Source organism: Pelophylax lessonae, assembly GCF_965119305.1.
Source record: "Pelophylax lessonae genome assembly, chromosome: 10".
Taxonomy (NCBI): domain Eukaryota; kingdom Metazoa; phylum Chordata; class Amphibia; order Anura; family Ranidae; genus Pelophylax; species Pelophylax lessonae.
The window spans coordinates 130,583,260-130,598,014 of NC_138777.1; the positions used below are offsets into that span (position 1 = coordinate 130,583,260).

At 44.8% G+C, this 14,755-nt stretch overlaps 1 protein-coding gene across 1 annotated transcript in view; it reads left to right on the forward strand.

The window, feature by feature from the left end:
- The window catches only part of PYGM (glycogen phosphorylase, muscle associated), a 982,083-nt gene that overhangs the window by 685,939 nt on the left and 281,389 nt on the right, over nt 1-14,755 (forward strand). Inside the window, exon 13 of the mRNA XM_082270768.1 lies at nt 14,101-14,202. Coding sequence (XP_082126894.1) covers nt 14,101-14,202 — 102 coding nt within the window. The remainder of the gene's footprint in view (nt 1-14,100; nt 14,203-14,755) is intronic.

Sequence of the window (14,755 nt, forward strand, 5' to 3'; positions counted from 1 at the left end):
TGGCCACGCTGCTGGATCCCCGTTACAAGGACAACGTACCGTCCTTAATTCACTCACTGGAGCGTGAACGCAAGATGCGCGAGTACAAGCGCACGCTGGTAGACGCGATGCTACTGGCATTCCCACCTGACAGCGGGGCCACAGTGGAAGCACAAGGCCAAGGCAGAGGAGGAGAAGGAGGAGGAAGAGGTCGCCAACGCAACCAGGGCACCGCCAGCACCTCAGAAGGCAGGGTTAGCATGGCCAAAATGTGGAAAAGCTTTGTCAGCATGCCACAACAAACAGCAGCACCAGCAGCTCATATGGAACGTCTTAGCAGGAGGCAGCATTTCACCAACATGGTGGAGCAGTATGTGTGCACACGCCTACATGTAGTGAATGACGGGTCTGCCCCCTTCAACTTCTGCGTCTCCAAATTAGGCACATGGCCTGAGCTTGCCCTTTACGCCTTGGAGGTGCTGGCGTGCCCTGCAGCCAGTGTATTATCTGAACGTGTATTTAGCATGGCTGGGGGCGTTATCACAGACAAGCGCAGCCGCCTGTCCAGAGACAATGTGGACAAGCTCACGTTCATTAAAATTATCCAGGCATGGATCCACTGCCACTGACGCTTGGGTTCTACTTCCATTGGCCACTCTCGCCCCCCCTAAAATCTGGAGGACTGTAAACTGGCCCTTTGTTTAGAAAGTTTGGAGACCCCTAGTCTAGAGCATGGTGTGTCTCTCATGGGATGCACTCTGGAGAGGTTTGGTTGGGTCCTCAAAATCGAGTATTTGTCATTGGTGCCTGCCCAGCAGTTGGAATATCTGGGATTGCTCCTAGACATTGTTCAGACAAAGATGATTCCCCCTCCAGAGAAGTGAATTGTAATAAGGAATCAGGTGGCTTCTCTTAGGGCCCTGAGGTATCCTCTGATGTGCCACTGCATGATGGTTTTGGGGAAGATGGTTGCATAATTTAAGGTGATTCCCTTTGCTCAGTTCAATTTCAGACCTCTGCAACAGAATGTTCTGATGGCATGAGATGGGGAACACAGTCACTGGACTCGCAAAAATTGGGCCTTTGCGGTAGGTGGTGCCTGAACACCGTAACCCCTCACAATTAGCAGGGCACAGGGACAGGGCCTGCTATTAAAAATGACATACAACATTTAAATTGTATGCACCTGTCATACAAGTGCAGAAAAATTAGGCCTTAAGGGTTGGTAGTGACCTAACCAAAAACATTGTTGGAAGCTAGCAGAATAAAGGTAGAGGAATAGGATAGACAGCATATGCAGTCTTCAAGAGATGGCAGACCCCTACCAAATTCAATCAGTTACATCAGCATCAGGGGCCTGATAGCTCTTGTTTATCTAGGACTGGTTCATTTTGATAAAAGTCAGCTGGTCAACAGAGTCTGTGGACAGACACACTCTTTTGTCCATCACAAAACCTACAGCAGCACTGAACGTCCGTTCGGAAAGCATGCTGGAAGCAGGACATCCAGTAGCTCCATTGCATATTGAACAAGTTCTGGTCAGTGGTCCATCCTCAAGACCCAGTAAGCCAGTGGATGCTCAGCTGGAAAGATCTCCAAGTCTGCTCTTGCGCCTAGAAAATGAACATCCATATGATGGAGACCCTGCCGATGGTTGCTTAAACCTAACAGCCCTGGGTGCTGCTGAGGACAAAAGAAATGTTTAAAGGCATCGGTCAGCCGGCCACCTTCTCCACCGCTCCTCCTTTGGGTGAACAATGCCTCAGAAACACGTCCGGAGAATGTTGACCTCCCAGTGTCTGGAAAGGCAGTACACAAATTTTTTTTCAAGGCCTCCTCAAGATGTTTCATCCTCTGCTCCCTCTGCGAAGTCAGGATGAGCTCTGCAACTTTAACCTTGTAATGTGGATCAAGAAGGGTTGCCAACCAGTAATTATCCCTCTCCTTGATAGCATGAATCCTCAGAGTCCTTTTGCAGGCTTTGAAGAATCGGGGAGCCCATGCAACGTAAGTTGGAGGAGGCATGAGTTTCTGAGTCCTCTGAGTCACTAAGGATGACATTGTCAGCAGGAGCAACCTCTCCCCAACCACGTATAACTCCTGTGGTTTCTGGGGAATCAAAACCATTGATTGAAGACTGCTGTATGCTATCCTCTTCCTCTACATCCATGCTGCCAAAATCCTCATCCTCCTCCTCTTCCTCCTGTGTGTTTTGTGACCCTGCAGGAATGATATCTGCATAAAGGGGATCTTGTGAGGAAAGGAAGTCCTCCTCTTCCTCCCACTGTTCTGCCTCAAGTGCCCTGTCCATGATTCCATGCAGCGTGTGCTCCAGCAGGTAGACTAGCAGCATAGTGTCACTGATTCATGCAGCGTCTCGGCTCACCATCCTTGTGGCCTCCTCAAATGGTGACAGGACGATGCATGCATCCTTAATAAAAAGCCACTGGCGTGGCGAAAAAAAAGCCAAGCTCCCTTGACCCTGTTCTTGTGCCATACTCACACAGGTACTCATTGATGGCCCTCTGCTGCGTGTGCAGCCGCTGCAGTATTGCCAACGTTGAGTTCGACCTAGTGGGCATATCACAAATGAGACGGTTGGTGGGCAGGTTGAATTCCTGTTGAATGTCAGATAAGCGAGCACTGGCATTGAACGAACGACGGAAATGGCCACTGCTCCACCAGATTCAGAACATGTGCTAAGCATGGAACATGTGACAAGTGTCCCTGTCGGAGGGCGGAGAGAAGGTTGGCGCCATAATCGCATACAACCATTCCTGGCTCAAGCTGTCGAGGCGTCAACCATCTCTGAGCCTGCCCCTGCAGAGCTGACAGAATCTCTGCACCTGTGTGACTCCTATCCCCTAGACAGATCAACTGAAGCACAGCATGGCAACTTTTAGCCTGACTGCTTGCGTAGCCTCTTGAACACTTAGGGAGCACTGCTGCTGCAGAGGAGAATTGAGCAGAAGAGGACATGGAGGAGGAGGAGGAGGCGGTGGAGTAGCCAGATGTGGCAGAACCAGCACCAGCTTTTTGGAGGCATGGTGGCAAAACAGGCTGCAACACCGATCCCTGTCCTGCATCCTTCCCAGCTGCCAGCAGAGTTACCCAGTGAGCCATGAAAGAAATGTGACGTCCCTGTCCATGCATGCAGGACCAAGAGTCAGCAGTAATGTGCACCTTCCTGCTGACCGCTTTGTCCAACGAGGCCAAAATACTACCTTCCACATGACGGTAGAGAGCCGGAATGGCCTAACGTGAAAAGAAATGCCTTTTTGGGACCTGCCACTGTGGTGCAGCACATTCCACAAATTCGCGAAAGGGAGCCGAGTCTACCAGATGAAAAGGCAGCAACTGTAATGCTAGAAATTTGGCCAAGCTGCATTAGGACGCTGAGCGTGTGGATGGCTGGGACAGTATTTCTTTCTACGGTTCAAATACTGGGGTTGTGAAACTTGCCTGCTGCTCAAATCAAGCAGTGATATACTGCTAGCAGATTGGGTGCAAGTCTTTGTGCCACTCATTGCTATAACATCAGCCCTCTCAATGCTGGTATTTGAGAAGGCATGAGGTATAGTAGGGTTAGAGATCGTAGATGAGGAGCAAGGTGATGTATGCTTGTTTTGATCTGGTGCCTCTTTCAGGTGCTGTTTCCAACGGACTGCATGGCAGGTCGTCATATGCCTTGTCAAGCATGTGGTGCCCAAGCGGCTGGTGTTCTGGCCATGCTGGATCCGCTTTAGACAGATGTTGCAAACAGCAATGCTGCGGTCTACTGCACAGATGCTGAAAAAAGCCCACACTAATAAACTTTTTTGGAGTCCGCAGGGATTTTGCAGCAACCTGCACCTGTGGAGCTCTGCGCTGTGACGCAATAGGTTGGCTACTGCTATGGCGGCCCCTGGAGCACATTCTGCCTCATTGGAGTTGTGTGTCCTCTAAATCCTTCCCCTCCTCCTATATCCTGTCAGGCACCCAAGTACAGTCAGTAACCTCATCATCCCCTCCCTCCTTGTCATTGAAGCAAACTTGGCAATATGCTTCAGCTGTGGCAACATGACTGCTGGTTTCTTGTCCTTCATTGTCACCCCCTCTCTCTAGGCTCATGTTATTCCCTTCATCAACCTGGGAACCAACATCACAGCTTTCAAATTGCTGCGCATCCTCCAGGAGCATGTCACTGACACTATGATCGAATAGTTCAGGTGACTCCTCCATGCATGATGGTGGGGCGACTGAAGGAGTAGCTGTGGAGGAGGAGCCTGTGGAACGGCCGCTTTGGCAGCTGCTGTGGAAGGCAAACAACTGGGAGCATGGGTGTTAGAGGAAAAGGAGAATAAGGATGGATTATTGATCCACTCCACCAACTCTTCCACATGTGGCTGAATAGCACAGGCAGCACCGGAAATAAAGGACGGGTGTGCCCCGCTTGTAGAGGATGCACTATGTCAACTGTGACCACCACTTTTTACAATGTACACAGAGGCAGCTGACCCTCTTTTCATGGCCTGTGAGCGTCGGCCTCACCTTGTCGGCCTCTCCTTGTCAGCCTTTCGGACATGATGTTGATACAGATCAATATAGGGTATACGCAACTGACCAATAGATACTCAATGACCTGATATGATATAATTGATAGCCCTCTAGATGAGCTGTGGTGGTTATAGATGTACGCAAGTGACCAGTTAACAATACTCTCACTGATATCTAATGTAACCTATAAGCCTATAGATGAATGATCTGTGATGCTTATAGAATGTTCCACAACTGACCAATGAATACACTGACTGATATCTAAAGTGATCTGTAGTCCTATAGGTCTGTGATGATTATAGAATGTTCCACAACTGACCAATGAATACACCGATATCTGAAGTGATCTATAGTCCTAGATCTCTGTGATGATTATAGAATGTTCCACAACTGACCAATGAATACACTGACTGATATCTAAAGTGATCTGTAGTCCTATAGGTCTGTGATGATTATAGAATGTTCCACAACTGACCAATGAATACACCAATATCTGAAGTGATCTATAGTCCTAGATGTCTGTGATGATTATAGAATGTTCCACAACTGACCAATGAATACACTGGCTGATATCTGAAGTGATCTATAGTCCTATAGGTCTGTGATGATTATAGAATGTTCCACAACTGACCAATGAATGCACTGACTTATATCTGAAGTGATCTATAGTCCTAGAGGTGTGTGATGATTATAGAATGTTACACAACTGACCAATGAATACACTGACTGATATCTGAAGCAATCTATCGTCCTACAGGTCTGTGATGATTATAGAATGTTCCACAACTGACCAATGAATACACTGGCTGATATCTGAAGTGATCTATAGTCATATAGGTCTGTGATGATTATAGAATGTTCCACAACTGACCAATGAATGCACTGACTTATATCTGAAGTGATCTATAGTCCTAGAGGTGTGTGATGATTATAGAATGTTCCACAACTGACCAATGAATACACTGACTGATATCTGAAGCAATCTATAGTCCTACAGGTCTGTGATGATTATAGAATGTTCCACAACTGGCCAATGAATACACTGATATCTGAAGTGATCTATAGTCCTAGAGGTCTGTGATGATTATAGAATATTCCACAACTGACCAATGAATACACTGATTGATATCTGAAGTGATCTATAGTCCTATAGGTCTGTGATGATTATAGAATGTTCCAGAACTGACCAATGAATGCACTGACTGATATCTGAAGTGATCTATAGTCCTATAGGTCTGTGATGATTATAGAATGTTCCAGAACTGACCAATGAATGCACTGACTGATATCTGAAGTGATCTATAGTCCTAGAGGTCTGTGATGATTATAGAATGTTCCACAACTGACCAATGAATACACTGACTGATATCTGAAATGATCTATAGTCCTAGAGGTCTGTGATGATAATAGAATGTTCCACAACTAACCAATGAATACACTGACTGATATCTAAAGGGATCTATAGTCCTATAGGTCAGTGGTGATTACAGAATGTTCCACAACTGACTGATGAACAATACTCTGACTGGTATCTGATGTAAAGAAAGAAATCTCTCCTACCTCACACATGTACCTGGCCCTCCCTTCACTGCTAGCAATGTCTCTGCACTGTCTTACAATCTCCAAAAAAAGCTACTCTCTCCCTGCCTCAATCACGTGCCTGTCACTGTCTCATCGCCCGTACAATGACACTACATGCTGCGGCAGCGCGAGCAGCCATTACGTAGTGTGGGGCGTGTACTTGGCCCCTGAGCCATGATTGGCTAAAATCAGCCTGCCTTTAGTCCAATCATGGCAGAGTTCATTTGATTGGCCAAAACATGAGGTCAGGGTGCATGCTTTGGCCAATCACATAATGCACTGCATGCTCAGCACGTGTGCAGTGCATTATGGGAAACTTGAATTTCCCGCAAAGAAGCACATTAGCTTCTTTATTCAACGAACCATCGAATGAGCGTTGTTCGAGTCAAACTTACCTTCAACTCGAACTCGAAGCTCATCCCTAGACCTTAATAAGCGATCTTATGTTTAGCCTTGGGTTATTTTCCCCACCCCTCATTTTCCTTTTTGCACTGCTTTTGAACGTCCCAGTAGTTATGATATGTGGAGCGCTGTGTCCGTCGATGAATGAAAGAGAAAATGGGACTTTTGTACTTACTGTAAAATTTATTTTTCTGAGTTTGACGGACACAGCACCCACCCCTCTATGGAGTTCTGATACTTTTAATACTGCTTGCTACTAAACTGATTACCTAGAGCAGAGAGGGGGGTTATATACAAGCTGAGGACGGCCCATGGGCGTAGCCAGGTGTTTTTTGTTCTGCCTAGTCCTACTCCTGGAGGAGGCAATATAACCCACTAGTTATGATTTATGGAGCACTGTGTCCATCGATGAACTTAGAAAAATGGATTTTACGGTAAGTACAAAAATCCCTTTTTTAAGGGGACAGTGTAAAAATAAAAAGTAAAATAAATAAGAAAAAAAAAAAGTAAAGCACCCTGTCCCTCTGAGCTTGTGCACAGAAGCGAACGCATATGCAAGTTGCCCTTTCTTAGGTAAACGGTGTTCAAACCACATGTGAGGTATCGCCACGATCGTTGGAGTAAGATCAAAAGGGGGCTTCTACTAAATACTGAGCAAAGGGTCTGAATACTTAGGACCATGTGATATTTCAGTTTTTCTTTTTTAATAAATCTGCAACAATGTCAACAATTCTGTGTTTTTCCGTCAGTATGGGGTGCTATGTGTACATTCATGAGGAAGAAGAATGAACATAAATGATTTTAGAAAATGGCTGCAATATAACAAAGAGTGAAAAATTTAAGGGGGTCTGAATACTTTCCGTACCCACTGTATATATATATATATATAAAATGTTTGGGGGTTTTAGGTGTTTTTCTAGCAAAAAGTACTGATTTTAACTTGTAAACAACAAGTGTCAGAAATAGGCCTGGTCCTGAAAGTAATTGTAAAGTCTTGTTTTCAGAAAAAAAATAACAAAGTAACAAACATGTTATATTTACCTCCTCTGTGCAGTTGGTTTTGCACAGAGCAGCCTGGATCCTCCTCTTCTCTGGTCCCTCACTCCTGTTCCTGGCCCCTTCCTCCTATTGAGTGCCCTAACAGCAAGCAGCTTGCTATGGGGGCACCCGAGACAAGCTGCAGCTCTGTGTGTCCATTCAGACATGGAGTTGTCGTTAGGCCCCACACCCTCTGTCTCCTGATTGGCTCACTGACTGTGATTGACAGCCAAGTGAGCCAATGGTGCCGTGGCTGTATCTCAGCCAATAAGGAAGGAGAGTCCCAGGACGACTGAGGGACTCGTGGACATCGCTGGACAAAAAGAGGGCACAGGTAAGTATTAGAGGGGCTTCTACACACAGAAGGCTTTTTGTCTAAATGCACAGAATGCATTAAGATAAAAAAAACCTTCCTGACTTTACAACTCCTTTAAGTGGTTAAAGTGTCAACTTTGAGTGAAAAAAAAAAAAATTATATTTATTTTCGTACATCACGGGACACAGCCATGAATCATAACATATGGGTTATAGATTAGCAACTCCGGATATAGAAAGGTATTATAGGGCAGTAATTATTACACAAATGATTGAATGGACAAAAGAAGTAACAGGGAAAAGATGGGTAGAAATAGAATGTGCACAAAATAATATTCACCTACACAAAACAATATGGATACCACCAAAATATAGGGAATCACAAGGAGCACATGAATTGACAAGGGTAGTGTATAAAATATGGAATGGGGTTAATAAACAATTAAAATGGGAATATAATTTCCCCAATGATGTCACTTAATGGCACAAAATATTTTCCACCAGGGAATGAGGAGAAATTTGGAAATTGGATAGGAAACACTCAATTAAAAGATATAATTCACAAGGGTTGTATTAAGACACTTCAAGAATTAAAACAAAACGATAAAGGTATGAAATTAGATGAATAAAAGGGGGAAAAGTATTGTAAGGTAATGTTGTAAATCTTTTTGTCTCTTTCTTACTAAGGAACTTTTTGGGTTCCTTTTGTTTTGATATGTGTGTAATTTTATATGATGAAATTAACAATAAAAAATGTAAATACTAAAAAAATAATATATGGGTTATAAAGCCACCTATAGGTGAAGGGCACTGGCAACCAGTCAGAATTAATGACCCCCTATATAACCCCTCCCATATAGGAAGTACCTCCATTTTTTCGCCAGTGTCTAAAAGGTGAAGGTCGTCATGGAGAGGTGCTCCACATGTTTGTTATGTTTCAGAAGAAAAAAAAAGATTAGCTATCGGATCCATCTAAAACAGTCAATGGACTAGAAAGATGGTACCCAAGCCTTAGGAAGCAGATATGAGGTTTTGCCTGTAACGCTGTCCCTTTTTGGCGCTGATTCCTGGGATCCGGACCCTTGGAAAACCAAACCCCAAAGGCTCTCTGTGCAGGGTGTTCTGCAGGTCCAAGGCCGTGGCCCCTCTTATATAGGGGACCCAGTCCTTTGAAGGTCTTTAGGACCATGCTCACCTCTTTTTCCTCCCTAGGCTCATTGCGCCCTCCTCAAAGTCCTCAGTCATTTCCCATGCATCCACTCTTGGAGCAAGAAGTGTACAATGACTGGGATCATACGGATAGGATGTTTGTTCCTCCTAAAAGGTTTTCATTGTTCTATCCTATGGAGGATACGTTTTCTAAAAGATAGAAAATTCCCACTGTGGATGCAGCCATTTCTTCGGTTAACAAGAATTTAACCTGTCCTGTGGATAATGCACAGGTTTTTAAAGATCCAGCGGATAAAAAGTTGGAATCTTTATTGAAAGCCTCCTTTGTGGTTGCAGGTTCTGCAGTATAACCAGCAGTAGCAGCCATAGGAGTGTGTCAGTCTTTGAAAGACTGCATAAGGCGATTGGCCAAGACAGTTCCTTCTCAAGGAGAGTCTGTGGAAGATCTGTCAGATCTACCTCGCACTTTGTGTTTTGTAGTAGATGCTCTTACGGATTCCATAAGGCAAATGTCACGGTTTGCTCTGATGACAGTGCACATGTGCAGAATCCTTTGGTTAAATAGCTGTCTACGGAATTACCATATAAACAATTACTGACTAGCTTCCCCTTTCAGGGAGAACGCCTTTTTGGTGATGATCTGGATAAGTATATCCAAAAGATCTTGGGGGGAAGAGTATGTTGCTACCTGTAAAGAGGAAGAGCAGGGATCCTTCCTTTAAGATCCCCAGCACACATAATACCAGTGCTTCCAGTTCCAGGCAGTGGCGACGGCCTCAACCATCGGTGTTTGGACCCAAGCCTTCGGGGCAAGGTCAGAAAAAACCCTGGGCCTAGAGATCAGCCAAATCTTCCTCTAAGCCCTCTCAGTGAAGGAGCGCCCCCACTCGCCTGGGTGGGAGGAAGGCTCCTGCAGTTCTCAGAGGCATCGGTGGAGTTTTTTCAAGACAACTGGGTTGTCTCCACCATTTCACAGGGATACAAGCTGGAATTTTGGGTGTTCCCGCATCCTCGGTTTGTGAGGTCAAGTATACCTACAGATCCCCTAAAAGAAAGCTCTCTCTTTCAGGCATTGGACTAGCTGAGAGCTCAGAGGGTGAGAACCGAGGTTCCAGAAAACAAAAGGTTCAAAGGTTTTTACTTAAACCTATTCATAATCCCCAAACCAAATTGGGATGTGAGACCTATATTGGATCTCAAAGCGCTGAATCTAAACGTTCGTTCTTTCCATATGGGATCAATTAGTTTGTTCTTTCCATATAGGATCAATTAGTTCAGTCGTAGCCTCCCTGCAGGGAGAGGAATTTCTAGCATCCATAGACTTCAAGTATGCATATTTTCATGTGCCTATATTTCAGACCCATCAAAGTTTCCATTGTTTTGCGATTGGAAACCATCAATTCCAGTTTGTGGCCCTGCCCTTTGGGTTGGCCACAGCACCAAGAGTGTTCACAAAGATCCTAGCTCCGGTATTGGCTGTTCTAATGTCCCGAGGGGTATTGATAATAGAATATCTGGACGATCTATTACTAATAGATGGATCTGCGTCGGCTCTATGCCAAAATATCCTTCAGACTGTACATTTTTTTTAAACGTCTGGGTTGGATACTGAACTTAGCAAAGTCAGCATTACAGCCAGTCCAGCATCTGGAATACCTGGGGCTTCTTGTTAACACGGTACAGGCAAAGATATTCTTGCCAGCAAGAAGGGTCTCAGACCTGAAGGGTCAGGTTCGGTCTATAGTAAGACTGAGATATCTGTCTATACATCTTTGCATGATGTTACTGGGGAAGATGGTGTCCACATTTGAGGCAATTCCCTATGCTAAATTCCATGCCAGACTCTTGCAGAACAACGTTATGTCTGTGTGGAACGGAAAAGTTCAGTCCAAGAGTACAACAGAATCTAAATTGGTGGTTGTTGACCAGAAATCTGGAGAAGGGGAAATCCTTTCTTCCAGTGACCTGGAAAGTGGTGACTACAGATGCCAGTCTCTATGGCTGGGGAGCGGTTCTGGAAGAAGCCACTGTCTAGGGGAATTGGTCTTGGGTAGAGAGTCGTCTCCCCATCAACATTTTGGAAATTCGTGCAGTCAGTCGGGCTCTGGAATTCTAGACGCCCAGACTTCGGGGTCACCCTGTCAGGGTGCAATCTGACAATGCCACGGCCGTGGCTTATGTCAACCATCAAGGAGGCACAAGGAGAAACTGGTCTTTTTGATTGCAATAACTTTGGCTAGAAGGGTATTGGAGCTAGCTCCTCTTTCTTGTAAAGAGCCATTCTTGATATTTTATCAAGAAAGGCTGATTTTATGTCCTCACTCAGATTTTTTGCCCAAGGTAGTGTCCGCCTTTCATTTGTATCAAGACATTATACTACCTTCTTTTTTTCCAGATCCTCACTCAGAGGACAAAGGTTTTTGCATTCTTTTGATGTAATGTGTACACTTAAATTTTATTTACAGAAAACAGCTCAGATTCGTAAGACCGAGAGCGTGTTTTTACTGCCAGATGGCCCCAGAAAGGGATTGGCAGCATCGAAATCTACGATTTCTTGTTGGATTCGCCAGGTCTATTATTCAGGCATATGCATTAGTAGGAAAGGTTCCACCTTTTCTTGTAAAGGCATATTCTACCAGAGGAGTAGGTGCCTCTTGGGCACATTGCCATCAAGCCTCTATGGCTCAGATTTGCAAGGCCGCGACCTGGTCGTCTGTGCATACTAGGGATAGACCGATTATCCGCAAGGCCGATATATGCACTTTCCCCGATATATCAGTATCGGCCCCAAAACTGGCCGATATTACAGATATTTTTGTGACGGCATTCTGCCATCTTAGGCCGCCTCCCTCGCCTTGGACATCCTTGTCTTGAGTCGGGACTAGGATCGCAGCCATACACCCACCCACAGCAGCCCGGTGCCAGCCAGCCATCCACATCCACAGGCCCTGTACCAGCCAGCCAGCCACAGGCACTGTACCAGCGAGCCAACCAGCCACCCACATGCCCTGTACCAGCTAGCCACCCACAGCCTCTGTGCCACCCACCCACCACGGGGTGCCAGCCACCCACCACAGGGTGCCAGACAGCCAGCCACCCACAAGCCCTGTACCAGCCAGCCACAGGCACTGTACCAGCCAGCCGCCTACACATGCCCTGTACCAGCCAGCCACCCACAGCCCCTGTGCCAGCCACCCACCTACCACAGGGTGCCAGCAAGCCAGCCACCCACCACAGGGTGCCAGCAAGCCAGCCATTAAGCATTAAACAAAAATTAACATGTTCAGTACCAGATTTGTGTCAAAAATTGTCTTTAATTTTCAAAACTTTAAATGTACAAAATATCTGCCCATATCAGCTGATACCGATACGTTGTGACGAAAATATCGGTATCGGCCCTGAAAAAAACATATTGGTCCATACCTAGTGCATACATACACTCGTTTCTACTGTATAAAGTGGATGTTGGGACCCAGGAGGAGTCTGCTTTTGGCCGCAGTGTACTGCAGGCGGCAGTGTAATCCTTCCGTTAAGGGTCAGATGGCAGTATTTTTTGGCGTTCCCCCCCTCCCCTCAGTTGCATTGCTTTGGGATGTCCCATATGTTATGATTTATGGTTCTGTGTCCCGTGATCTACGAAAAGAAAAATGGATTTTTAATTCATACTTACCTGTAAAATCCATTTCTTGAAGTATATCACGGGACACAGAGGTCCCTCCCCTCTTCTATGGGGTCTTTTATTGCTTGCTACAAAACTGTGGTATTTCCTGTATGGGAGGGGTTATATAGGGGGTCATTAATTCTGATTGTTTGCCAGTATCCCTCACCTATAGGTGGCTAAAACCCATTTGTTATGATTTATGGCTCTGTGTCCCGTGGTATACTTCAAGAAATGGATTTTACAGGTAAGTATGAATTAAAAATCAATTTTTTTGTCATTTTCCAAAAACGTTTGACAAAAAAATCTTCTATGAACGCAACATGCCTCTCAGCAAATACCTAGGGGTTTCTACTTTCCCAAAAGGGATCATGTGGGGGGGGGGGGGGGTTAGTTTGTACTGCCCTGGCATTTTAGCACCTCAAGAATTGTGATAGACAGTCAGAATGTAAAAGCTGCATGAATTCCAGTATACTATATGCCATCGTTTGTAGATGCATTAGCTTTAGTTTAAAATAATTCATATGCACTTATTGGGATTTTTTTTTTACCAAAGTCAACAGTTTTGCCAGTTGAAATAGTGCTGCGCTGAATAGCAAAAAATGCTCTGGTCATGAAGGGGGCAAAACCCTCCTGTAGTCAAGTCGGTAAAATGTTACTAAACCCAGGACCCTGCATGCACTATATCTGGTCTCCCACAGTACACAGAACTTGGAAATGCAATTATTTTAGTAAATATAAACTGCTAAATATCTTTTCTCATCAGCAGTTAGAGTAGTCTTGTGACTTCTATGAATGTCTGGTTAAAGCTTATAGGAGGATTTTTTTTGTTATCCCACGATTGTCCTGTGAGAATGCAGGACCCCTGACCCTCTGTCTGGACAGTACTGATTGGCCCTGTGCTGACTCACATGCACTCTCCCAAGAAAAAAAAAAAAAAAACACTCTTTAGCAATATAAACCAAACTGAACATGTGTAGCCTGTCCCCTGGCTCTGTAAATATTAGGAAAAATATTGGAGTCAGTGGAAGAAGGGGAGGATCAGAGAAGACAGGATCGAACAGCTTTTTTACACAATGCAGAGGATTAATCCCTTAGGTTCCACAGTGAGTATAACACTGATTTTACTGTTGTGGGTTTAGTAACACTTTAAGTATGATACTGTTTCTAGTGTGAAGTGTAGTTAAAGCCATTCCTGTGTGTTCAGGTTCTCAGCCAGAGACAATGTCATGGTCATAGTGTTAATAAATAATTAAACTTGTACCTACAAAGACCTCAGTTGCATAAAGGTCAGTTGGATATAATACTGCAATACAGAATGTTCCACCTTTTTTGTTTTCTTTTTCTTTCCCCAAAAGCACATAAATGCATATACTGTTTCATAATACAAATATGTTAAAACAAACTGTTTTTGCTTACAGCGTATAGGCGAGGATTATTTAACTAACCTGGACCAGCTGAAGAAGTTGCTTAGCTTTGTGAATGATGAGGCTTTCATCAGGGATATTGCAAAAGTCAAACAGGTATTGTATACGTATACAGTCTGTAACTAACAGTTAAAACTAACTAGCCATATTTGCATATAGTGTTGCTTTCAACTCTTGTGATGCTTCAGCTCTAACACTCCACTTCTTTCACTAGTAGTACTGAAAAATAATGTTATTCTGTTTGTGAGTAATTTTCTACCTGAAGAAGTCAAGGCAGTTAATTGCTTGTACTGGTATTGCACTGGTATTTTATTGAGCCACTTTCTCAAAATCAGAGATAGCGTAAGACACAATATGTAGATTTAATGATAAATGATTAATTTATCTTTCATTCATTGATGGACACAGCTCCAGAATCTACTTGACCATTGGGTCGGCCTGGGGCTGGCCTGCGAGTTCAACATTTGGCGAGGGCGAATTCGACCTGGTCCCAGCCTGAGTCGCAGCGTGCCTTCTGGCCGACAGCACCCCCATTCCGATGGAGCGGTGGTCTATCCAGAGTGGTGCCCACCCAGTTCCATTGTGTGGTAAGTAATGTCCCCCCTCTCCCCTGGTGGTCTTTTGGGGTGGACGCAGGCCCCTCCTGAGA